General features: G+C 50.1%; 1 protein-coding gene across 2 annotated transcripts in view; it reads right to left on the bottom strand.

Annotated features, from left to right (window-relative positions):
- VPS13D (vacuolar protein sorting 13 homolog D) overlaps positions 1 to 26,813 on the bottom strand; it is a 2,979,414-nt gene that overhangs the window by 626,249 nt on the left and 2,326,352 nt on the right. For both annotated transcript variants that reach the window (XM_078642819.1, XM_078642818.1), the window contains one exon: positions 15,728 to 15,836. In XM_078642819.1, the coding sequence (XP_078498945.1) occupies positions 15,728 to 15,836 (109 nt within the window). The remainder of the gene's footprint in view (positions 1 to 15,727; positions 15,837 to 26,813) is intronic.

Consider the following 26,813-nt stretch of genomic DNA (forward strand, 5'->3'; position numbering starts at 1 on the left):
ATATATATATATCACACGCTTTCTTGCATAGCACATTTTCCCAGCTCAAAAAACAAAACAAATTGCTTTATTCTCAATTTTTTCTTGGTTCCCTCTAGAACAAAACACAAACCCTTGAGTACCTTTAGTATGCCCAGGATGTTTGAAAAAATGGCACACAAATCTGGCCTGGATACCTTTAGGGAAAAAAAGTTATGAATGTATAAGCACAAAGAACCCCAAACATCCAAAACATGGGCTCAGCTTTGGGGAAGGGAGGGGGAGGGCTAGGCGGGGGGGGGGGGAGGGGAGTGGTAGGAGGGACACCTCAGAAGCTAATAGGTTAATGTTTTGGAGGAGACATATGACCTAATCATCCATTAACTCTGTGGAATTTCATACATGAGATAAAGACCTCTAGACCTGCATCGATGGGGCTCAGAAATACATGAACTGGCAGCACCAGAGCAGCAGTTGACACCTATTCCAGCATCTTCATGCCACATGTGAGAATTGCAGATGGAACCGTGTAGCGCCACCTAGCTAAGTTGGAGTGACAATGCTTGGGAAAAGCTTTTCCGGATCAGTCTGAAGATTGGAACGATAACTTTTAGGGTGTGGAATCTTCAGGAAGATGCATCTATCAAAACTACTAATGTTGGCATCTCTCCTCATTTTCCTGCTTTCGGACTCCTTAGGTCTTAAATTTCTGCATTTCATTTCTTATATATGGTATTCAAACTTCCACTGCCCAATTCTATCGCCAGGATCTACTAATGTCTTATCAAACCTCTCACAATCTTTACTCTGCCTTCCCTTTCTATCCTTTCTACTACAATGATCGAATTTCCATTCCTTGTTAGTCCCATGATATGTCCATTCACATTACTGGGGGGCAAATGTACTATCTTTTAATTTGCCTTCTTTGCTACTCTTCAAGTATTTGTATAGACTTTCAATTAAATCCAATTCTGCTTCTGATTCTCTTCACCTGAAATATTTGAGACATTTCTGGCCTTTTATGGGTTTCAATTATTTTCCTACTGTGCATTATTATATGTTCAGCATTATGTATAATAAACGCACAAGTTACTTACCTTCGGTAACGATATATCTGTAAGAAACAGTAGTTAGTATTAGATTCCTTACCTTAGAATATCCCCGGATTCAGACTGGATCCGCAAACTTTTGCGTAGCAGTACCCTTGCGCGTCGGTAGGCGTCGTCTGCGGCTCCGCGTCCGTCATCGGTGTCGGGATGACGTCACCGGAGTACTTACACGCCACCCTCGCGCGCTGACGTCAGTTCTTATACACAGCTTTTCCGTGCCAGAAACGCAGAGCCATGATAAAAACCAACACTGGTGCCATGAAACTAGGGCCCTGAAAGGGGATGACCTTAACCCTAGCTATCGGTTCGCAGAACGGGGAGGATGGGTGGGGCGGTAAGGAATCTAATACTAACTACTGTTTCTTACAGATATATCATTACCGAAGGTAAGTAAGGATAAGTTACTTACCTGTAATCCTAGTTCTCTTCCAGGGGTATCCTCATCAAAGTCATAAGCACTGAATATTCCCGCCCATGTGTTTGGAATGATTGTAACCACTGTACATATGTATGATCCATGAAAACTGATAAATAAAGGTTTAAAAAAATATATATATATATCACACGCTTTCTTGCATAGCACACAAACAATATAAAAATATATATGTAAAAAACACATATATCTAGCTCCACATATATTTATGTACATATATTATTTTTCTCATACCAATGCAGCCCCAACAAGAGGCTAACACAATGTAAAACCTTGTACATGTACTGCAATTATTAAGGAAACAAAGAACACATTAAATCAAATATCCTTTGAATTTTGTGTTTTAATGAGTAAAACCACTCATAACTCCTGAAAATTGCTCATAAAAAGACATTCTTAGTCTCAGGCTGCATTGAAAAGCAATAACATAGAAAATGAAAGCATTTTCAACAAAAACTGGCACTTTGCCTTTAAGGCAGCCAGGGGTGACAGTTAGGTCAGTTGTTCTTTGCATAACCCTGATGTCAGGGCTAAATACAAATATGAAAACGTACAGCTCTCATTTACCTGGGGAGGCGGGTGGGTTGCTTATGACTTTGATGAGGATACCCCTGGAAGAGAACTAGGATTACAGGTAAGTAACTTATCCTTCTCTTCCAGGGGATCCTCATCAATAGTCATAAGCACTGAATAGAATAGCAAGCCCAACAACCACCTGCAGGTAAATGAGAAGCACATCTTCTACCTTAAAAGACCCAACATCAAAGCCCAGACTGGCTGTTAAACAGATTCCGCAAGGAGGCTTGGCCTACTTGGGTATCTGCTCTCGTGTCAGAATCAAGACAATAATGTCTGGTAAATGTATGGACGGACCGCCAGGTGGCCGCCTTACAGATCTCAAACATGGGCACATTATTGAGAAAAGCCGCAGTCGCAGCTCTTCCCCTGGTGGAATGCGCCTTGGGAGAAAACCCCAGTGGTTTTTGTGCAAGCTGGTAATCAAGTTGAATACATGAAATGATCCATCTGGAAATGGAACGTTTTGAGGCAGCATGGCCTGTCCTGATCGATCCATAGTTAACGAAAAGATGATCAGAATGACGAATCACTTTAGACCTGTCAAGATAGAATTTTAAAACCCTTTTCAGGTCTAAAGAATGCAGAGCCCTCTCAGCTGGAGTAGAGGGGTTGGGAAAAAAAGTGGGCAGAGAAATGATTTGATTTACATGAAAATCTGACACCACTTTATGCAGAAAAGATGGATGGGTCCGTAGCACCACCCTATTCAAATGGAACACCGTATAGGGTTCTGATGCACAGAGGGCTTGAATCTCGCTCACTCTGCGAGCTGATGTGATAGCCACCAAAAAAGCCGCTTTCCATGAAAGATGTTGTAAAGTAGCTTTGTGAATGGGTTCAAAAGGAGGACCCATTAACTTTGATAGCACCAAGTTCAACTCCCAGGGTGGAGAAGGAGGACGCACTGGAGGGTATACTTTTTTCAACACTTGCAGGAAGTCCTTGACAGATGCTAGCTGGAAAAAAGAGGTTTGAGAAGGTGACCGCCTATAAGCCGTTATGGCCGCTAGGTGCACCTTGATGGAATTCAATTTTAAACCTGCTTTAGCCAGATGCAACAAATAAGGAAGAACTGCTTCTTCTTGACATTTGATCGGATCATGACTATTCTGTATACACCACATATAGAATCTCTTCCACTTCCATGCATACGAATGTCTGGTGGAAGGACGCCTCGCCTCTTTCAGAATTAACATGCAGTTCTCTGGCAATCCTAGATGGTCGTATTGGATGACCTCAGGAGCCATGCTGCCAAGCTCAGTGATGGAAGGTTGGGATGGAAGATCCTCCCGTCCATCTTGGACAACAGGTCCGGCCTGCATGGCAGTCTCTTGTGAGGAGTCACTGACAGATGAAGCAGGTCCGTGTACCACCACTGCCTCGGCCAATCGGGAGCAATCAGAATCATTGTTGTGCACGAGTGTGTTAGCTTGCTCACCACCTTCCGAATCAACAAGAGAGGTGGATAGGCATACACAAATTCGTTTGACCAGTCGACCAAAAGAGCATTCCCTCTCGAGCCTGGCCGGTGGAACCTGGAGGCGAAGCTTCGGCATTTGGCGTTTTGGTCGTCCGCGAACAGGTCTATGGTGGGACGACCCCAGGATTGAAAAAGTTCTTCTACCACTTTGTCGTGAAGAACCCAGTCTTCTTTGTTGTCGAAATGACGGCTTAGAGCGTCTGCCCTCACGTTTTGCTCTCCTGGAAGGTGAACCGCCGTGACAGATAGACCGAGAGCCAGAAGCCAATGCCAGATCCTCTGCGCTTCCAATGACAACGTCCGGGAGCGCGTTCCCCCCTGCTTGTTCAAGTAGTACATCGTGGTGGTGTTGTCCGTCTGAACTAGCACAGATGTCTCTTGGATTGAGGGGAGGAACGCTTTGGGAGCTGGGTGTACTGCTCGCAGCTCCAGCATGTTGATATGGTAAGTGCTTTCCTTGTGTGACCACTGACCTTGCACTTGCAGGGGGCCCATGTGCACTCCCCAGCCCAGAAGGGAAGCGTCCGTTATCAGTGTTTGCACAGGGGGAGGTTGGTGTAACAGGACTCCCACCTGCATATTCTAAGCTTTTGTCCACCACGGAATAGAAGCTCGAGCTGCGTCTGAGATTGTGATGTGATCGTCCCAGCGAGCCGATTGCTGATCCCACTTGTCCTCCAGATCCTGCTGAAGAGGACGCATTCGAAGTCTGGCATTCGGGACCAGGAAGATGCAAGACGCCATCGACCCTAGCAGGGAGGCAATCCTGCGCACTTTCTGAGCATTGCCGCGAAGAATCAGTTGACATTTCTGGGCGATTGATGATTGTCTCTCCTCCAAAGGAAACACTTTTCCTGCTTCGGAGTCTAGCAGAGCTCCAAGGAAGTGGATCCTCTGGGTGGGCTGAATGACTGACTTTCCGAAGTTGACAGTAGCCCTAGTCTCTGGCAGAGCTGTATACAAGTTTGGAATTGATTTCTTACGCTGACTGGGGAAGGACCTTTCACCAGCCAATCGTCCAAGTATGGATACACGAAGACCCCTCTACGGCGTAGAGCAGCTGCCACCACTGCAACACACTTTGTGAACACCCGAGGGGCCGACTTCAACCCAAACGGTAGGACTTTGAACTGATAGTGGGAGGTCCCCACCCTGAACCGAAGAAATCTTCTGTGACTGGGGTGTATTGGAACATGAAAATAAGCATCTTGAAGGTCCAGCGAACACATCCAATCTCCCTTCCTGAGATGTTGATATATTTGGTGAAGCGCCAACATGCGGAATCTTTCCTTTTTGACGTGCAGATTTAGTGTTCGCAAGTCCAGGATGAGTCTGTATTCCACCTTCTGTCCTTTTTTCTTGACCAGAAAATAATGGGAGTACACCCCTTTTCCCCTTTGAGAGACCGGAACTCCCTCGATAGCTGACTTTTCGAGTAGAGTGTTGACTTCTCTTTGCAGTAGGTGCAGCTGATGATTTGATGTTGACATCGGGGGGACCGGTGGAGGCAGACAATTGAAACGAAGACAGTACCCATTCTGAAGCGTAGACAACACCCATCTGTCTTTTGTGATGCTTTGCCACTCTTTCAAATGTTTTGCCAGGCTTCCCCCCACTGGAGTGGTCCACGGCGCTGGGGGAAGAGACGACTCATTGCTTGGCTTGAGCCTTGCCGGTGTTGTTGCCTTGGCGCTGATTATTTCCTCCCTTGTAATTACGCTTGCCTTTATACTGGGACTTTTGCTGCCCCTGCTGATCGTGGCTCTTCTGCCAGTTCGGGGTTTGAACCCGCTGCTTTGTAGAGCCCTTGTTGAAGGAGCGAAATTTCCTCTTGAACTCCTTCTTCTTCTCAAGACCCACCGCCTTGAGAGTTTCCAGCTCTGCCTTCATGCGCTGCATTTCTTCGTCTGCACTTGTGCCAAATAATGAAGTACCTGAAAAAGGTAAGTTCAATATGCGCGCTTGGGCTTCTGGTTTTAACGCCGTTAGGCGCAACCATGATGACCTCCTTGCCGTTACCCCATGAGCATACCCATGAACTGCTAGGGTAGTCCCATCCGCTGCGGCGCTTATCACCTGTTTGGAGACTTGACTGCCTTCCAGGAGGATTTCCTCAAAGTCCTTACGATCCTCTGCTGGGAGTTTCTCCACAAAACGCTGCAGAGAATCCCACAGGGATCGGTCATAACGCCCCAAGAGGGCTTCCTCATTGGCAACCTTGAGAAAAGCCGCTGATGTATTGCAGACCCGCCTTCCCCACGAGTCTTGCATCTTACTGTCCTTATCCGGAGGAACAGTGGAGGATGAGGCGACTGCATTGGACTTCCTCGCCGTCGCGATAATCACTGAGTCCGGGGGAGGATCAGCTCTGAGGAATAGCGGATCGTCTTCTGGAGATTTGTACTTTTTAAGAATCCTTGCCGGAGCCACCTTGACCGTCGCTGGGGTTAAAAAGACGTCCCTAACTGGCTCTATAATCCCCAGCACCAAAGGCAGAAGAGGTTTGGGTGCAGATCTATGCTGTAGTGTTTGAAAAATTATTGAGGTCTTGATCTGTGGAGCTTTTAATGTAACTCCCAGCTTAAGAGCTCCTCTACCAAGTATGTCCTGAAAAGTGAAGATATCATCAATTGGAGATACCCTCGTTGAAGGAGAGTCTGTTAGGGTAGGAGAGTAGTTTCTGTGAGAGCGGGTCGAGGAAGAAGAAGTAGAAGGAGTTCTTCGGTCTCTCCTTGCGCTTCTTGATCGTGATCTACGCCTGCTGGTTCGCACCCTGGAGCGCGACCGTTCTCTCTGACGAACTGGGGTGCGCGATCTTTCCCTCTGGCGAACTGGGGAGCGTGATCTTTCCCTCTGGCGAACTGGAAAGCGTGATCTTTCCCTCCGGCGAGCAGGAGAGTGTGATTTTTCTCTCTGGCGAACTGGGGAACGTGATCTTTCTCTCTGGTGAACTGGAGAGCGTGATCTTTCTTTTTGCCTCACCGGAGAGCGTGACCGTTCTCTAGGCCTAGAGAGCGGTTGCTGCATCCGATACGCTGTCTCCTTGTCTGTAGCCCAGTGATGAAGTGGCTTGTACCATCTCGGTGAAAGTCTGACAGTAGGCGACTTTTGCGGTAAATCTTCACTGGAGAGTGTGATGGAGGCGTTGCATCCCTTTGCGAATGCCTGGATTCCTCGCTGCCCGACTGATAAATAATTACATCCGGGCCAGAGTCCGAACCTGAGCCAGCCGCAGACCTGGAGCGACCGCGAGAGTCCCTCTGTTCTGGAGACCTCTTCCACTTGGCAGCGTGATTGTCACTCACTTGCGAGCCCTGGTCATCCTCCGCAGCTGAAGCAGATCCAGACGACCTTATAGACTGCTGCGCCACTGGCTGAGGCTGAACCACTGGAGTTCCATGCCTCGACGTCGACTTCCGAGGAGGTGAAGTCCATGCAGGCTTCTCCAACGTCGAACTTTGCTCATCTCTCGACGGCGAGTGTCCTGCCGACATTTGTGAATGCCTCGACGTCGAGCGTCGATGGTGTGACGCCGACGGAGGAAGCTTCGACGTCGAACTACCATGGTCCTTCGACGACGATGAATGCCTCGACGTCGAATGTCGATGGGTCGTCGACGGAGAATCCCTCAACGTCGATCGCCGTTGACCTGGTGACGACGGAGGATGCTTCGAGGTCGATCGCTTCTTTGACGTCGATCGCCGATGACCTGGCGACGACGGAGGATGCTTCGATCGCTTCTTCGACGTCGATCGCCGATGACCTGGCGACGACGGAGGATGCCTCGACGTCGAGCGTCTATAGCCAGACGACGACGGAGGCTGCCTCGACGCCGAGCGCCGATGAATAGGCGCCGGCGGAGGCTTCGATGTCGAAAACTCTACCTGAGCCTTCGACGACGGAGGTCTCGACGTTGAGCCGCCCTGCTTCAACGGTGTCCTCTCTCTCGACGCTGCACATCGCCCGGTTGAGGGCAGCGGAGTTTTCTTGACGTTCGACGCTGAAGACTTCACCTTCTTCGTCGTTGGAGACCTCGACGCCGATCCCGACGCCGATCCCGAGGCCGAAGGAGAGCAGGTCGGAACTTTTTTCGACGTCGACCGCTTCATAAGTCTCTTTGGAGACCTACCTCTCTCAGAAAGTCCATAAATCCTGCTTCTTTCTCTGTCCTTGATAGTTCTGGGTGACAAGGACTGGCAGTGGACACAAGATGTTACCTCATGAGAGTCAGGTAGACAGCGAATACACACAGGATGTGTATCTGACCAAGCCTTCCTATGCCCACAGGCAGGGCAGGTGTCAAAAAGAGCCTTAGGCATTTTTGACAATAAATAAACCTTTTTTGAGCCCAAAAAAGGTATAACTATCTCTCTAGGGTAAAAACCCGTCGAGTGAGATCATAAAATTGAAGAAAACACCAAGTAATTCTGACAGAAAGTCAAAAAAAGGTGGGAGCTGTTAACCAGGGTCCTGACAGAAGGAGCCTGTGAGAAGTTGGCCTGATGTGCAGTGTTCACTATTCTAGTGATCACTATATATCAGTCCAAACAACCCTTATTGATGATTGGTTGTAAGTCAACCTTATAGACCAGCTATCCTAGTAGCATGGATACGAGCAGTCTAAGGCTAAGACTCTAGAGGGCGTGTTAAGCCAGCTGTTTTACCATCACATTACCCCTTGAACACCCAGTGAAAGGACACCACACAAGTGTTATGAAAATAAACAATGTATTTATTAGAATCACAACAACCCTGTACTCTTTATGAGGACAGGGTGCTAGGCACACAACAAAACTCTTACGAAAATACTTAAGTTAGCACGGTATACACAAATGCCCGAGGGGCACGAAAAACCATATACTTTAAAAGTGGAATGCGAAATTACTAGCAGGTAAGTACAGTACTAATAGGCTTTGGAATCGCTAGGACTTGACTATGGAATCGTTAGATTACTTCTAGGAGGCCTAGGGGACTCGGGTGCAGAGTGTGCACTCTCACGCGGGATGCGGGACAAAGTCTATGGTAGCTAGTAACGCTAAAGTTAGTGTTCACGGGCGAACCCGACCTGGTAGGGAGAAAACGACAGTGGATCCTGACCCTTGGATAGTGAGGCTATGCTGGGGCACCGAAATGCCGAAGTTACCTAGCCCAGGGGCTGCAGCTGCATAGGTCTCAAAAGACGTCGGGAATCCTCGTTGCCGGACCAGGAGTCTGGAAGAAAGATGCTGGCAGGCGACCAGTGAAGATAGTTCGAAGTGATCCAAGCCTGGATCTGGAAGATGGATGACACCTGAAAGCAGAGGGGACCAAGTTCGTGACTACTAGTCAGTAGTCAGTGGGCACCAGGAGGGCACCGGATGGTAGTCACCTCGACTAGGTGAGTGGGCGACGCTGGCTCTGCAGATCTCACGGACCAGGAGGCGTTGTCGGCGACCAGGATGGAGAGGCGAGCTGTCCCACGATGGATGAAGCTGTCGGCGTCGAAGGACCCAGGATTGGGCAACAAAGCCTTGACTAATTCAAGCCCACGCGGTGGACTCAAAATGGCGTCTTGAGTGGACCAGGAGGGTCCGGGGTGCTCCTCTTCTGGAAGGGAGCAAGGGCCAGTCTGGAGCAACCAGACCAGCAGCAGTGATGTCGTCGGGCGTCGTTCAGAAGGCCACAAGCCAGCGGGCTAGTAGCCAAACAACGCGGTGAGCAGCAAAAAGCAGAAGGGCCCCACGCCGATCGTGGAGATGCTGGGAGGCTGATCTTCGGTGCTGGAGCTGCTCAGGGTCGGGGCTTCTCGGACCCCAAAGCACTCACCAGGAAATTACTCGGCGGGCTTGCTGTGCAGAAGTCGTGCAGTCTTGGCAATAGTCGGTCCCTTGAGGTCTCGTCGCACTCACGGTTCTCAGCTTGGCTGTAGAGGTGAGTAGAGGTCGGAGGTGCCAGGGAAGCCGGGTCTTGTCGAGCTGGGCAGTCGGATTCCGGAGGAAGGACTTACAGCAGACCGCAGTGTTCTTGCGATGGTGCCTGCGGATGCAGGGTGACTACTCCTTAGTCACAAGGGAGAATCTTGAAGAAGGAAATCTTGAAGTCCTTTCGCAGAAAGTCGTATCTTGATTCCAAAGATGATCTGATTTGGAAGGGGGCCTGCTCCTACCTTTATCTGAGAAAAGGGGGCTGGCACGCGACTAAGTCCTGCCCTATGGGTGGGACCAGGAGGGGGGTGGTTACACCCACTTCCTTGGCGGGCTTTTCCCCAGCTCAGGGTCTGGAGTGTCCCTGGAACTGGTTCAAGCCGGCCTATGCATAGTGAGCACCGGGGTGCCACTTGAAGTCACCTTCCTCTGAAGCCCTGCCTACCTAGGATACACAAAATCCTGTCTGGGACGGTGCTGGCACCGCCCCTGGCAGGAAACCCTTTGTCCTTATCTCCTGCTCTGGGAGGACTCCAAGCAGCAGGAGGGCAGACTTGTGTCTCGGTGGCAGCATCCATTTTGTGGAGCTGAGGCTCTGTTTGACTTTAACCGGGGTTAGGGGTTACATACATGTCGTGTCCCTCCAGAAGGGTGGAATGCTAACCCCGTCGCCAGAATTGGCGAGGGGTTAGTATTCCAATTCGTATGACACCTTACTCGACATGTTTTGATAAAGCGATACCAGAGTTGGCATATAACCGCGAGGATTATAATGCACTTAAGAGTATATGGTATGCGATATCATGGAAACGGCTAAGGGATAGATCCCGAAAGCCGCAGACAGGCTCAGCTCATGCCAGAGCACCATCTCACACGATTCCAAGCACTCTGCCTTCAGGATTTATAAGGCCTGCCATAGGAGTGACTGATAGGAGATCTGTGTGTCCATTTTGGGGTTAGATATAGGTATACTATATCTACAGCAAAGGGTGAGTACACCACCTTGCCCCAGCTGTCGTGCAGCCAGTTGTGTCAGTTTAGTTAGTCAGTCCAGGGGTGGCACAATACATGCTTCAGCCCCTGGGAGACTTCTGGGTGCACCTCAGCCCTGGGTACAGGGACTTGGAGAGGGCCCAGTGCCAATTCAGTACCTGAGTACAATTTGGATAGAGAGAACAGCTAGGCTGTGGGTCTGATTAGCAGGCCCACAGCCAGGGAAAGTCGTAAACCAGTGCAGCAAAAAGCAAAAATCTGGGTGATCATAGGATTGCAGACCCTACTCTCCTACAGAGCCGGACAGAACAACTGACCTAACTGTCACCCCTGAGGCATGATGGGAAGTCTGGGTTCAGGGCTGCCTTAAAGGCACAGTGCCAGTTTTTGTTGAAAATGCTTTCATCTTCTATGTTATTGCTTTTCAATGCAGCCTGAGACTAACAATGGCTTTTTATGAGCAATTTTCAGGAGTTATGAGTGGTTTTACTCATTAAAACACAAAATTCAAAGGATATTTGATTTAATGTGTTCTTTGTTTCCTTTATAATTGCAGTACATGTACAAGGTTTTACATTGTGTTAGCCTCTTTTTGGGGCTGCATTGGTATGAGAAAAATAATATATGTACATACATATATGTGGAGCTAGATATATGTGTTTTTTACATATATATTTTTATATTGTTTGCGGGGTCCCGCACATGGGCGGGAATATTCAGTGCTTATGACTATTGATGAGGATCCCCTGGAAGAGAACTTGTGCATCTGAAAGAAACAGGTTAGTATTAGATTCCTTACCTTAGAGACCCCAGCAATACCACCCCGGTGGTGGGTCTGAGAACCAATGATCACACCAGAAAGTCCTGGAGAACGGAACGGCCGAAAAAGCCATCTCTCCGACTTGGCTGTCCAGGCAGTAGTGTCTTGCATACGTGTGCAACGAGGCCCACGTAGCCGCCTGACAGATGTCCTGCAAGGGGACTCCCCGGCTCAGGGCAGTAGTAGCCGTCGTGGCCCGTGTGGAATGGGCACGAAGCCCCACTGGAGGCTCCTTTCGACCCAAAGAGTAACAAGCCTTGATGCACAAGACGACCCATCGAGAAATGGTTTGTTTGTGCACCGCCCGTTCCTTCTAAGCGCCCACGTAACCTACAAAGAGTTGGTCATTCACCCGGAACTGGAGTGTGAGATACAAATAGAATGAGAGCGCACATTTAGGATCCAGACGGTGGAGCCTATCTTCCTCTTTCGAGGGATGCGGAGGCGGAAAGAAGGTGGACAAAGTGATGGACTGCCCGATGTGGAAGGCTGTGACTACCTTGGGCAGGAAAGAGGGTCGCGTCCGCAACATAACTTTGTCCGGATGGACTGAAAGGAAAGGAGGCTTAGAAGAAAGGGCCTGGAGCTCACTCACTCTCCTGGCAGAGGTGATGGCAACCAGGAAAGCGGTCTTCAGAGTAAGGAGACGAAGAGGACAGTTATGAAGTGGCTCAAAGGGAGCGCACATCAGAAAAGTTAGAACAAGGTTCAAGTCCCACTGAGGCATCACAAAAGGAAATGGAGGAAACATATGAGTGATGCCCTTTAAAAACCTATTTACAACCGGGGACTTGAACAAAGAGGGCTGATCAGGTAGCCTTAAGAAGGCGGAAACGGCCGAGAGGTAGCCCTTCAGAGTGCCCAGAACAGAGCTCTGCTGGGCAAGAGTAAGTAGAAAGAGGAGAACCTCTGAAAGAGGAGCAGAAAGGGGATCCACAGCCTTTGTTGTGCACCATGCCACAAATTTGTTCCACCTGCAGGCGTATACCGATTTTGTGGAGGGACGCCTGGCTGCCAGAATGACATTACAAACTTCAGGAGGCTAGTCAGATGGCCTCAACTGCCGCCGCTCAATCTCCACGCATGCAAGTGGAGACTGGACAGGTTTGTGTGGAGGACCGTCCCCTGCTGCTGCGACAGACGGTCCTCCTGAAGGGGCAGACGAATCCGGGGATCGACAGACATGCTGAGTAGCTCGGGATACCAGAACCTCTGTGCCCAGTCCGGAGCGACAAGGATGACTTGGGCCCGGTCGCGCCTGATCTTCTTCAGCACTCTGGGCAGAAGTGGTATAGGCGGAAAGGCATACAACAGACCACAACTCCACTCGCACCAAAAAGCGTCTCCGAGCGAGTGCCGTCTTGGAAATTCCAACGCGCAGAACTGATGACATTGCGCGTTCTCTTCTGTGGCGAATATATCTAACCAAGGCTCTCCCCACTGCTGAAAGAGGCTTTGCGCCACATCCGAGTTCAGATGCCATTCCTGATCCATCGTGCACCGACGACTGAGTTCGTCCGCCCTGGCGTTCAGGGAACCTGCCAGGTGTTGAACCACCAGGGCCCTGATGTTCCAGCCACTGCCAGAGTCGCAGAGCCTCCTGGCATAGGGTCCACGACTCCACCCCGCCCTGTTTGCTGCAGTATCACATGGCGGTGGTGTTGTCTGTGAACACCTGCACTACACTCCCCCGTACAGAGGGGAGGAAAGACTTCAGTGCAAGCTGGATCGCCCGCAGCTCCAGAAGGAGACCAGAGCTGAGACTCCGCCGGAGACCAGAGACCTCTGATCTCCGCCTCTCCAATATGGCCTCCCCAGCCCTGGAGGGACACGTCCGTCACAAGTACGTGCTCCGGTTGGGGTAGGGCGAGAGATCTGCCGCTGCCCCAGTCGCGGTCCGTGAGCCACCACTGCAACTGTCTTGCAGTGCCCTCCGAGATCAAGACATGGTCGGACAAGTTGCCCTGATGCTGGGCCCACTGAAACTTCAGGTCCTACTGCAGAGCCCGCATCCGCCACCTGGAGTGATGCACCAGAAGGATGCAGGAGGCCATCAGCCCCAGAAGCCGCAGCGTCAACCTGACCCAGACTCGGGATAAAGGCTGAAAGATCGGATTCAGAGCCTGAATATCCCAAACACGCTGTTCGGGATGATAAACCCAAAACTGCGCCGAGTCTAGAACCGCTCCGATGAAGAGGAGCTTCTGCGAGGGACTCAGGTGCGACTTCGGCACATTGATCAAGAACCCCAGCAGGTGCAGGAGGTCGGTCGTAATCTGGAGTTGGCTGATGACTGTCTGGGGCGAGCCCGCCTTCAACAACCAGTCATCGAGGTAGGGGAAGACTAAAACCCCTAACCTGCGCAGATGAGCTCCGACCACCGCCATCACTTTCGTGAACACCCATGGGGCGCTGGTAAGGCCGAAGGGGAGAACAGTAAACTGAAAGTGCTCGTGGCCTACCGTGAACCGCAGGTAGCGCCGGTGGGAAGGCAGGACGGGGATGTGGAAATAATCGTCCTGCAAGACCAACGCCTACGATCCAGTCTCCCGGGTCCAAAGCAGCTAAGACCTGAGCCAGTGTCAGCATCTTGAACCTCTCCTTCCGGAGGAAGACGTTAACGTTCCGCAGGTCCAAGATAGGGCGTAGACCCCCTTTGCCCTTCTTGGGAACTAGAAAGTAGTGGGAGTAACAACCACACCCTAGTTCTGGCTCAGGAACGAGCTTGATGGCCCCCTTGGCCAATAGGGCCGCAACTTCCTCTCGCGGAAGATTCAAGTGATCCCCCCCGACACGCGGTGGCATGGCTGGAGGGGTCGCCTCGAAGGGGAGGGAGTAGCCCCTTCGGACGACTTGCAGCACCCACCTGTCCGATGTGATGTTGCGCCAGTGGAGGAGGTGATGGCGAACCCTGCCCCCTACTCGTGTCACGTGGGCCTAAAAGCTCGAACTAGGAGGGCTTTGAGGCGGATGCTGCAGGGGTAGATGTGGACTGGCCTCGGCGTTGTCCCCGGGCACCGCCACGGCGGTTACCACGTCCGCCACAGCGCTGGATGTTAGTCTGCGGCCTGTGGCTGGCAGGACGTGTGGGGGCGCCCCTTCCTTGGCCACGAAAGGGGCAAAAGGCAGCAGATTGCTGGCGCGGGGCCGACAGGCCCAAGGACTTGGACGTAGCCCTGGAGTCCTTAAAGCGCTCAAGTGCACTGTCTGCCTTGTCGCCAAAGAGGCGACGGCCATCAAACGGCATGTCCATAAGGGAGTTTTGGACATCAGCCGAAAAGTTGGCGGACCTCAGCCAGGCGTGGCGACGAATCGCCACTGTCGTTGCCATCGCTCTACCTAGCAAGTCCGTTGTATCCAGCCCACATCGGATGGAGTACCGTGCCGCATCTCGACCCTCCGCAAGGGCTTGGGCGAGTTTAGTCCGGGCCTCCTCCCGACATTGTGGCAGCCTGTCCGCTAATGTGTCCTACAGAGAGTGGGTATAACGGCCCAAGAGGCACGCGGTGTTAACGGACCGCAACCCCAAACTCAGGGGTCGATTATGATTGCGGTGAATCTGCATCCTCCGGGCCAGTGGAAGCCACCGCCGGCCCGGAGGATGCGGATTCACCGCCACGGACCCTGAAAACACCCCCCGCCAGAGCATGATGGCGGTGGGATCAGCGGCGGACGGCACTAAACCTACTGCCTTCTTTTGGCAACAGCACACAAATTGCTAAAGCAACCCTTAATATAGGACACCCACCATGGTGAAGAAATATCAGGTTGCAGTAAATACTATGGTTGATGTCATAGTCAGTTTAAGTAATGATCAGTAACTGTAATGGTGTATACCAAAACTGTTCATGCCAACTATGTGCCACAAAGATAAAAATGCATGACTTTGCTTCAAGACTACTGAAAAAGCATAATACAAGAGAAAGATACCGCTAAACTGGGAACCTAAAGAGCTATCCATTCACCACAGGATAATCAAACGTGAAAGAGAATTTGGGAAGTTGGCTGCTCAGTAGAACTGTGAGAATACCACATTTTGACTGGAAGAAGAGTGGTATAAAAGGTTGAATAATCTCTAACTGCACACTATACTTACCATAATAAAGGAAATGGAGAAATAACACCATTGTCAAGTCATCTCCCAGTGCTATTCGATTTGCATGGGTAAGCCTATTGTCACACAATATCATGACCACTACAATTATATGTATTTCGTACTTGTCCCGAAGACATGACTATGCCTTTGTTACTTCATTTGTTGATCAGAAACGTAACATGATCTGTGACTTACTGTTATCAGTTCCATTCTCTATTTCTGGGAAGGTCACTGGCGGTTATTTGTTACTTAAACTACTCGGAAACACAGATTTTACAGGAAAAAGCTGCACCACTGGAGGTGTAACATCATTTTTACCTGAAAGCAACACTAACCTGTACAACTAAACCGCTTAAACCACAGGTCAACTTCCCGTCTCGAAAACGCCATGTTTGCGTGGTACTGCGCCGAGGATCTGGCTTTCTTAGCATCAGGGGTTCATATCTGCAAAATGAAGAAAATAAAAAAGAAAGGAATTCAATGCATTTCCCAAGCTGTATTACTAGAATTTAGGTCAATAATAATAGCATTTCATTGCCTCAGACAGGGCGAAAAGCATCTTGGAATCTTAAGAGATTATTGTCTTCAGTAAACAAAGCTCTGCTTTGATCAACAGAAAAAACTATAAAAATAAACCCCATCTACACTACTCTCTTCTCCATCTACTGCAGGAATACAGACACATTATGGATTCTCCAACTTTACACTTGCTGAGACCCAACTGATACTACTGCCAGTCTTTGGTTAAATACTTTATTTAAAAAAATAACAACCCTGCTTTTTCAATGTCATGGCACACCTTGCTGTAGTTTGAACTATGGACCCATTAAGTGAGACATCTCAAGCCGCTATCGAATTGGCTGCCCTTCCTGAGTAATGGAGAAATATTTTACTTCTTTATTCAATTCAATTCAATTTCTTTATTCGGAGAGTTCACCCTTTCATAAAAGTACATGCATATAAAACAATCATCATTACATCAACTTAGATAAGTTTTCGTATTATTATACATCAGATTAAAACATATCTATACATAGCACTATATATTAAAACCAAGATTAAAATCACGAAATAGCAGCAGGTTGTTACAATAGTAAACATGTTTCTCTATCAGACATTTGGAAAATTGATGAAAACATTGCTTAACTCTGTCTAATGTCGCGATATCTCCTTTTAAAAAGTGGAAGCAAAAAAAACCTTGTGTACAATCCATAAAATTTACAAAACAGTAAAAAATTTATCATGGTTTGGCCTGACTTCTCATTGAACGGACAGGGGATTGCAGCAAGATTCGGTTGGTACCCAGAAGGAAAACACAATCAATATTTTACTGTATCAGCACAAAACCTAAATAGGGAACGCTCCCATCTCCCACAAGACTGTTCTACACTAATAAGACAATTTTCACGTGCTAGGTTATAAAAAAAGCTAAGGTACTTCCCTTTTATTATGGTTCAAATCTGTTTTATTAATATTTTCCACAACAAACAGAACGTAACAGGAGTAGACAGTGCTCAGACGGCTGCCAGTAAAATGCAATTAGAGGTTATACAAAGCCTAGGTGTATAGTTAAGCAAGCTATGCATATACAGTAAAAAAGAAAAGTACCCCCCCACTTTCCCCCCCACCACCCTCCGTTCAACCCCGCATTAGGCTCTGAACCTCTTAAATCGCCGTACCCCTATATTGTTCCTGGGCAAGAGGTGCTGCATCCTCCAGCAACCATAATAGGCGTAGGAATCTAGGACAAGTGAGCTCACGGAACTCCTGTGCTAACAGGGACAGAAAGGGGATCCAAACTTTCATCCTATAGCGTGGATTGGGCTGATCTGAGGACGGATGGATTACTGTTATGCAGGCTACGATCCACGCTATAGGATGAAATTGACTGCCCTGAATTGTGGGAGCAGGAGTTAATGTGGATAGTGTGACATATACAAGTAGCTCAGAGTTGAATTTGATATTTATTTACAAAGGATGTGATATTCACGTGGGGACTGAGAAGATGCTGTAATCGGTAGTCTGGCGCCTTACAAGTGACGTCGTTCTGTGAGCTTCCGAGACCGTGAAAACACCACGTATTTTTATCTGAGAAACGAACTTTTTGCAGCAAATTTAGGTGACTTACAAGATACTTATTAGGAACGTCGTCTTGCGAGTATTTGACAATTTTGATACATCACGCATTGATATCTGAGAAGTGAGCATCCGGTGTAATTTAGATCTCTGAATGGAAAGCAAAGCATGGGATTGTGGCTATTTTACGAGAAGCAACATTATATGATCATCTGCCGTTTTCAGGAGATTAGAGCGGTAGTTTGTGACAATCTGTATGAGAAGTGGCAGATCACTATGCTCAGTTGGTGAGGACTTGTGAAACAATCAAGTTTATCTCAATAGAAGATAGTGGATTTTCAACATTAGTTGTGTCTTTTCCCCGGGTTAAGTGGCTCATCTGAAAGCTCTATATCAGGCAGGTCCTGAGGAAGGTGGCATTCTATTATTCTACAGCCACCAAAACGCGTCGACCATTTGCCTGGTTTGATCCTGCTTTATGCAGTTGTTGTATTTGGTCATCTATACTACACTATTACTCTGTAGCTAAGTGTGAGAAGTTGGCCTTATATATGATGCTCACTAGTTCTAGTGATCACCTTGTATCAGTCCAAACAACCCCTATGGTGATTGGTTGTAAGTCAACCTTATAGACCAGCTATCCTAATGGTAGCATGGACAAAGCAGTCTTAGGCTAAACTCTTTTGGCATGTGAAGCCAGCTGTTTTACCACATATAACCCCTTGAATACCAGATGAAAGGACACCACACAGGTTGTTATGAAAATAAACAATATATTTATTACTAAAAAACACCTCTGAACTCTTTATGAGATCAGAGGGCTAAGCACATAACAATACTCTTCAGAAAAATACAATAGTCGCACAAATTACAATGGTACCCTAGGGGCACGACAAACCATATACTAAGTAAATGGTATAAGTAGAACGATTTAGGAAATGAAGTTTCCCAGAGGCTGTAGGATCGCTGGGACTACATTACCCTAACCTCAGGTAAGTAGCAGGAGGCCCACGGGACGCGAGTGTGAACTCACACGCGGGATGCGGAACAAAGTCAATGGGCAGAACAAGTTACGAAAAGGTAAGTAAAAGACAGTTCATACTAGTTACGACTAAAACAACAGGATACCTGGACACTAGGAGAGTCAATCTACCTATGAGCACCGAAATGCTCTCGTTACCTCACCCACGGGCTGCAGGTGCATAGGTGTGAAAGTGTGTCGGCTTTCCGCGTTGAAGACAATGGAGCCTTGAAGAAAGCTGCTGCAGGCGACCAGGAGGGAGATGTCCGATGCGATCCAAGGGTGGATCGAGGAAGATGACCTGAAAGCAGAGGGGACAATGTTCAAAGTCACTAGCCAGTGACCGGTGTGGAACCAGGAAGGAATCAGATGTTGTCGACGCGATCAGTTGAAGAGTGTGTGAGAAGTTGGCCTGATATATAGTGCTCACTAGTCTAGTGATCACTTTGTATCATACCAAACAACCCTTATTGATGATTGGTTGAAGTCAACCTTATTAGACAAGCTATCCTAGTAGCATGGACACGAGCAGTCTTCAGGCTAAACTCTAGAGGGCGTGTTAAGCCAGCTGTTTTACCATCACATATACCCCTTGAACACCAAGTGAAAGGACACCACACAAGTTGTTATGAAAATAAAGGATATTTATTTATAACAGGACTACCCTGAACTCTTTATGAGTCAGGGAGCTAAGCACAATACAAAACTCTTACGAAAATACTTCAAGTTGCACAATTTACACAAATGCCCGAGGGGCCCGAAAAACCATATACACAAAAAGTGGAATGCGAAATACTAGCAGGTAAGTAACAAGATCCAGAGGCTAGGACTACACTACTGAACCCTAAGGTTAGGAGCAGGAGGCCTAGGGAGATCGGGTGCAGAGTGTGCACTCTCACGCGGGATGCGGGAAGAAGTCTATGGATGCTAGCGTTTCTAAAGTTACTGTTTCCGGACGAATCCGACTAGGTAGACTGAAAACGACAAAGGATCTGGACACTTGGATAGTGAACCTGTGCTGGAGTACCGAAATACTCTAATTACCTAGCCCAGGGGCCGCGGCTGCATAGGGTTCAAAAGACGTCGGGAATCCTCGTTGAAGTCTATGGAGCCTGAAAGAAGAAGTTGCTGGCAGGCGACCAGTGAAGAAGTTCGGTTTGATCCAAGGCTGGATCAGTGAAGGAGACGACCTGAAAGAAGAGGGGACTCAGTTCTTAATCACTAGCCAGTGATTATGTGGGCACCAGGATGGCACCGGATGAAGTCACCTCGACCAGGTGAGTGGGCGACGCTGGACTCTGCAGTCACACGGGCTAGGAGGCGTTGTCGGCGTCCAGGCTGGAGGTGCGAGCTGTCCCACGAGGCTGTCGGCTGTCGGCGATGCTGGACTCAGGATTTGAGCAACAAACCTTGGCAAAGGCAAGCCCACGCGGTGGAGTCAAGATGGCGTCTGGAGTGGACCAGGAGGGTCCAGGGCACTTCTTGTTGGACAGGAAGCAAGGGCCAATCTAGGGGACCTAGACCAGCGGTGAAAACGTCGTGGTACGTCGTCAAGAGGGTCACTAGCCAACGGGCAAGTGACCGGACAACGTGGCAAGCAGCAAGGAAGCAGAAGGGCCCCACGCAGATCTCGTGGATGCTGGGAGGCTGGACTTCGGTGCTGGAGCTGCTTAGGGTTAGGGCTTCTCAAACCCCAATGCACTTACTCGAGGGTCTCTCGGGGGTCGTGCTGGTGAAGCGTCGTGCAGGTCTTGAAGATGGCCGGTCCCACGGGTCTCATCACACCCACAAATCTCAGCTGGGCTAGATGATGTAGGTAGAGGTCAGAGATGGCAGGGAATCCGGGTCTCGTCGAGCTGGGCAGTCTTGATCCGGAGGATGGACGTGCAGCAAACCGCAAGAGCTTCGATGGTGCCTGCTGGTGCAGGGTGGCTACTCCTTAGCCACAAGGGAGAGTCTTCAGAGAAAGTCAAGAGTTCCTTTCGTGGAAAGTAGTTCAAGATTCAAGATTATCTAATTTGGGAAGGGGGCCTGCTCCTACCTTTATCCTAAGAAAAGGGGCTGGCACGCGACTAAGTCCTGCCCTATGGGTGGGACCAGGAGGGGGGTGGTTACACCCCTCTCCTTTGTCCGGTCTCTCCCCAGCTCAGGGGCTGGTGTGCCCCAGGAACTGGGTTGAGCCGGCATATGCACAGTGAGCACCGGGGTGCCACTTGCAGTCACCTTCCTTTCAGCCCTGCCTACCTGGGATACACAAAATCCTGTCTGGGATGGTGCTAGCACCGCCCCTGACAGGAAACCCTTTGTCCAGGCCTCCGCTGCTGGAAGGACTCCCAGCAGCAGGAGGGCAGACTTGTGTCTCGGTGGCAGCATCCATTTTGTGGAGCTGAGGCTGTGTCTGACTTTAACCGGGGTTCACAGTTACATACATGTCGTGTCCCTCTAGAAGGGTGGAATGCTAACCCCGTCGCCAGAATTGGTGAGGGGTTAGTATTCCAATTCGTATGACACCTTACTCGACATGTTTTGATAATGCTATACCAAAGTTAGCATTTAACCGCGAGGATTATAATGCACTTAAGAGTATATGGTATAGCGTTATCATGGAACAGCTATTTGGACTTGGTTCCGCAAGCTGCAAACGGGCTCAGCTCATGCCAGAGCACCATCTCACATAATTCCAAGCACTCTGCCTTCAGGATTGATAAGGCCTGCCATAGGAGTGACTGATAGGAATATATGTGTCCATTTTGAATTTGAATTTGAATTTAAAAACATTTGTACAGCGCTCGCATACCCAACGGTTTCATGGCGCTAGTGATGATCAGTGGGGGCAGCAGAAAGGAGTTTTAGGGGTAAGCTTGGGTGAACAAAAAAGTTTTAAGAGATTTCCGAAAAAGGGGGTAGGAAAGTGAGGTGCGCAGAGCAATCGGGAGGGAGTTCCAGAACGTTGGAGCCAGGACAGCGAATCTCACTCCGCCCGCCCTCTGCTTTTTAAAGCGAGGGATGGTAAGGAGGGCTATATGGGCCGAGCGGAGTTCTCTGCCTGGGCAGTATGGTTTGATGAGTGAACAAATAAACTTGGGAGCAGTACCTGCTCTGGCTTGATAGGTAAGGCAGCCGAGTTTAAACAGGGCCCGCTCCCTTATAGGGAGCCAGTGCAAGGTCTTAAGTAAAGGGGTAACCCGATGATATCTGGGAAGGCCATGGATCAGACGGGCCGCCTGATTCTGCACAAGCTGTAGACGATGAACCATGTATGCAGGGGCCCCGTTATAGACTATGTTGCCATAGTCTATACGGGACAGTACCATGGCCATCAAAATGATTTTTAAAGCTGGAGGGGAAAAAAACGGGAAACTTTCCTAATTACTCTGAGGGAAAAGAAAGATGAAGAGACCACAGAATTTACTTGCGGGAGAACTGTAAGCTGGGGATTTAGAAAGATACCCAGGGTCTTCACTTTAGGAACCGGGAGTGGAGGGACACCAAGGGAAGAGGGCCAGAAAGAAGGAGACCAGGGACTGCAGCCACCTCCGGTCAGGACCAATTCGGTCTTGTCCGGATTGAGTTTGAGGTGGCTGCAGTTCATCCAATCTTGGATGAGGGTCATTGTGGTTTGGACATTCAGAGCAGATGAGGGAGAGTGAGATAGATTGAAAATTAACTGGAGGTCATCCGCATAATTGAATACGGTGACCTCCAGTTGCTGTAACATAAAAATAAGGGGAAAGATATACAGGGTGAACAAAAGAGGGGAGAGAGATGAACCCTGGGGAACCCCGCACTCTACCTTGCGCGAGGCCGCCGCAAAGCCAGCCAGATGGACACCCTGTGTTCTCCCAGCAAGAAAGGACTCCAGCCAGCGAAAGGCTAAGCCCTCTACCCCCGCCGCTCTGACACGGTTGAGAAGAATGGTATGATTCACCGTGTCAAAAGCGGCGGAAAGGTCAAGGAGAATCAGGGCTTGCGGAAGGTTGATGTCAATTCCTTCACGCAACTTGTCCATCACTGAGATGACCACTTTTTCGGTAGAGTGCAGGGGGCGGAAACCAGCTTGACAGGGGGAGAGGCAGTGGTTTGTCTCAATATGGGTGCTCAGTGTGGAGGTGATGTGGGTTTCAAGTACCTTGGCAAGGTAAGGAAGGAGGGAGATGGGGCGGTAATTAGAGGCAGAGGAAGGGTCAGCGTTCAATTTTTTTAAGATTGGGATGACAACCGCTGATTTATGTGATGTGGGGACATGGCCATGGGTAAGGGAATCATTGAGAAGGGTCAGGGGAGGGGTAGGACAAGCTAAGTAAATCTCCCTGAGTATATTGGCAGGGGCGAAGTCCTGAGGTGAGCCAGATTTGACCCGTTGGAGCAGGGGACCAAGGGTATCGATAGTAAGAAGTGGGAAGTTGGTCAATGTAGCAGAGGAAGGGGGAGGGGAGGGGTCCATGAAGGTTGGGGAGGGTTGGGGAATGTTATGTTTGATTTTTTCAACTTTATCTATGAAAAACTCATTGAGCGAGTCACAGAGGGATTGAGACGGAGGGATCGTTGATGTGGCTCTGGTGGATGAGGCGAGCTCATGGACAGTAGCGAAGATTTCCTTAGATTGTGACTCTGCAACCAGTATCCTGTGGGTGTAATATTCAGCCTTGGCTTCCAGGATGCTCTTTTTATAAGTGTGCAGGGTGGCCAGGTAAGTTGTTTTTAAGGCAGGATCGTAAATTCTGCGCCAAGCTCTTTCTGCCCTTCTTGCAGCAAGTTTTTTCTCCTTCAAATCGGGAGTAAACCAACGGTTGGCTGCATGGGCCCGTTTTACTGAGAGACGCCTGAAGGGGGCGAATTTGTCTCCTGCCCTCGTGAGCCAGTTGTTAATTACGGCCAGTTGAAGGCCAGCTGTCATGTCAGTAAGGTCCGGGCTGGACGTGGCCAGGGCCGAACAGAAAGAGGGCATGTTGACCTTACCCCATTTTCGATACCCAAGTATTTTTGGGAAGGGGGGGGTTTGACCGGGAGAGATAGAGCAAGGGAGAAGGCTATGGTAAAATGGTCTGACCAAGGACAGGGGAGAATGGTAGGAGGGGTGGATGGGACATTTAATGTCCAGATTTGATCAAGTGTATGGCCATGCTGGTGGGTGGGGCTGTGAATGAGCGGTACAAAATTCAAATTTTCCATAAGGCAGGTAAATTCCTTGGATTGGGGGCTTTCGGCCGGGTCGTTAGGCCAGAAGTTGAGGTCCCCCAATACCAGCACAGAGGAGTGATTTACTGCCAATGTGGCCAAAAGGGTCTGAATCTCGGGGAGGAATGAGGGGGTAGGCTGAGGAGGACGGTATATAAGAACAAAAGTGAAGGGAACTTGATGGGAGGTGGAGCGGGCTACAAGCAGATCCACATCAGTGATAAGAGGGGAAGGGAGAATTTGAAAAGTAGCATCAGAGCGAGCTATTAGCGCCACTCCGCCTCCCCGCTTGCCGTCAGGGCGGTCCGCACGAATGGCGGAATAAGTAGGTGGTAAGGCGGCAAGCACATTGGGCAGGGAGTCGGTCTTGAACCAGGTCTCAGTTAAGAACAAGAGATCTGGTTTGTTGGTATCAAGATAGTCGAATAGCTCGTACTGGTGATTTACGGCAGACCTGGTGTTCAGGAGGGTGGCCGAAGTAGAGGGCAATTGAACAGGGGGGCTGGGAGTGAGAGAGAGGCAGAGGGGGATGTGAAGGCGGACGAGACAGGGACTAAAACACGACTAGGGGGGTGAAGAGGAGGAGGACAGTATAGGCCTAGATGTTGCAAGGCGAGAGTAGTGGCTGGATTTATACAGCCGGGGGACCAAAGTAGGCATAATTGAGACGGGGTATAGGAGGTATAACCAGCAGCGTCCCGTGCCCCTTGCCCCGGCCTGCCGCGGACGGGCGCAGACGGGCTTAACTCAGGCGCAACTCCGGCGCGCATCCGTCGCGCCCGCTGCGCTCGTCCGCTGCGCTGCCTCATACTGTCCGTATAAGTAGGGGCGGAGCGGCGGGGGAGGGGCAGGGCTGTAGTGGGAAGCGAAGCCCAGGCCAAGATGGCGCCCGCTGCCGCTGGGAGCCCACGAGGGACCCGGTCACCCCAGCCAGCAGCTCACCCCTAAATGCCCAAAAAGAATTAAGTACCTGCACAAGTTTGAAGGTATGTTAAAAACAATATTAAAATACAATTTTGCCAGGAATGCGCCACCGCTCGCAATCAGCGGGGCGAGGGAGTGGAAATGCAGCAGCTAACCCAGCAACCGACCAATCAGCCCACTGCCACCGGGCCTCTGGTCAGACACGAGGCAAGCAGGAAGACGCGCTGCTAAGTAGGGGCGGAGCGGCGGGGGAGGGGCAGGGCTGTAGTGGGAAGCGAAGCCCAGGCCAAGATGGCGCCCGCTGCCGCTGGGAGCCCACGAGGGACCCGGTCACCCCAGCCAGCAGCTCACCCCTAAATGCCCAAAAAGAATTAAGTACCTGCACAAGTTTGAAGGTATGTTAAAAACAATATTAAAATACAATTTTGCCAGGAATGCGCCACCGCTCGCAATCAGCGGGGCGAGGGAGTGGAAATGCAGCAGCTAACCCAGCAACCGACCAATCAGCCCACTGCCACCGGGCCTCTGGTCAGACACGAGGCAAGCAGGAAGACGCGCTGCTAAGTAGGGGCGGAGCGGCGGGGGAGGGGCAGGGCTGTAGTGGGAAGCGAAGCCCAGGCCAAGATGGCGCCCGCTGCCGCTGGGAGCCCACGAGGGACCCGGTCACCCCAGCCAGCAGCTCACCCCTAAATGCCCAAAAAGAATTAAGTACCTGCACAAGTTTGAAGGTATGTTAAAAACAATATTAAAATACAATTTTGCCAGGAATGCGCCACCGCTCGCAATCAGCGGGGCGAGGGAGTGGAAATGCAGCAGCTAACCCAGCAACCGACCAATCAGCCCACTGCCACCGGGCCTCTGGTCAGACACCAGATAGATTTAGATATAGGAATACTATATCTAAAGCAAAGGGTGTTTACACCACCTTGCCCCAGCTGTCGTGCAGCCAGTTGTGTCTGTTTGGGTGGCCAGCCAGGGGTGGCATAATACATGCTTCAGCCCCTGGTAGGCCCTGGGTACACCTACGCCCTGGATACCTAAGGTATGCTGTACAGGGACTGACAAGGTGGCCCAGTACCAATTGGTAAAATGCACCTAAGGTACATGGTTGTAATTTAGAGAGAGAACAGCTAGGCTGTGGGTCTGATTAGCAGGCCCACAGCCAGGGAAAGTCGTAAATCAGTGAAGCAAAAAGCAAAAATCTGGGGTGGCCATGGGATTGCAGACCCCAATCTCCTACATAGTGGACACTTGACTCTGCAGCCACGTGGACCAGGAGGTGTCTTTGACGACCAGGATGGAGGCACGAGCTGTCCCACGCAGGCTCTCGCTGTCGGCGGTGTCGGATCCGGATTCGGAGTCAACAGGCCTTGGCACAGGCAACCCAGGCGGTGAGTGGAAAAGGCGTCTGGTGCGGACCAGGAGGGTCCGGGGTGCTTCTCCTTTGCAGGGAAACAATGGCCAGTCTGGAGCAACCAGACCAGTGGTGTAGATTTCGGGGATCGTCGTCTAGGAGGTCACTAGCCAGCCGGCAAGTGACCAGACAACGCGTCGAGCAGCAACCAAGCAAAAGGGCCCCACGCAGATCTCGTGGATGCTGGAGGGCTGGTCTTCGGTGCAGGAGCTGTTCGGGGCTGGGGCTTCTCAATCCCCAAAGCACTTACTCAAGGATGCCTCTGAAGTCGTGCTGGAAGCGAAGTGCAGTTTCTTCAAGATGGCCGGTCCCACGTGTCTCGTCGCACCCACGGGTCTCAGCTGTGCTGCAGATGTGGGTAGAGGTCGGAGAGGTCTGGGAGTCTGGGTCTCGTCGAGCTCTGAAGTCTGGTTCCGGCAAAGTGAACCGCTAGGACGCTTTATGGTGCCTGCAGGTGCAGGTTGGACACTCCTTGCCCTCAAGGGAGATTCTTCAGTCTTCTGTGGAGCAGAACGTCGAAGTCCAGAGTTTCTTCTTTGTAGAGTTGTTCAGGATAATCTAATTTGGAATGGGACCAGCTCCTACCTTTATTCTGCTAAAGGGGGCTGTACTTGTGACTAGGTCCCTCCCATGGGTGGGACCAGGAAGGGGGGTGGTTACACCCCCTATCCTTTGTCCGGTTTCGCGCCAGAGCTGGGGCTGGAGTGCGCCAGAGCTGGGGCTGGAGTGCCCCAGCAACTGGTTTGAACCGGAATATGCACAGGGACACCTTGTGTGCCCCAGGCATGTCTCATTCCTTTCAGCCCTC

The sequence above is a fragment of the Lissotriton helveticus genome, chromosome 5_1, assembly GCF_964261635.1.
Source record: "Lissotriton helveticus chromosome 5_1, aLisHel1.1, whole genome shotgun sequence".
Classification (NCBI taxonomy): domain Eukaryota; kingdom Metazoa; phylum Chordata; class Amphibia; order Caudata; family Salamandridae; genus Lissotriton; species Lissotriton helveticus.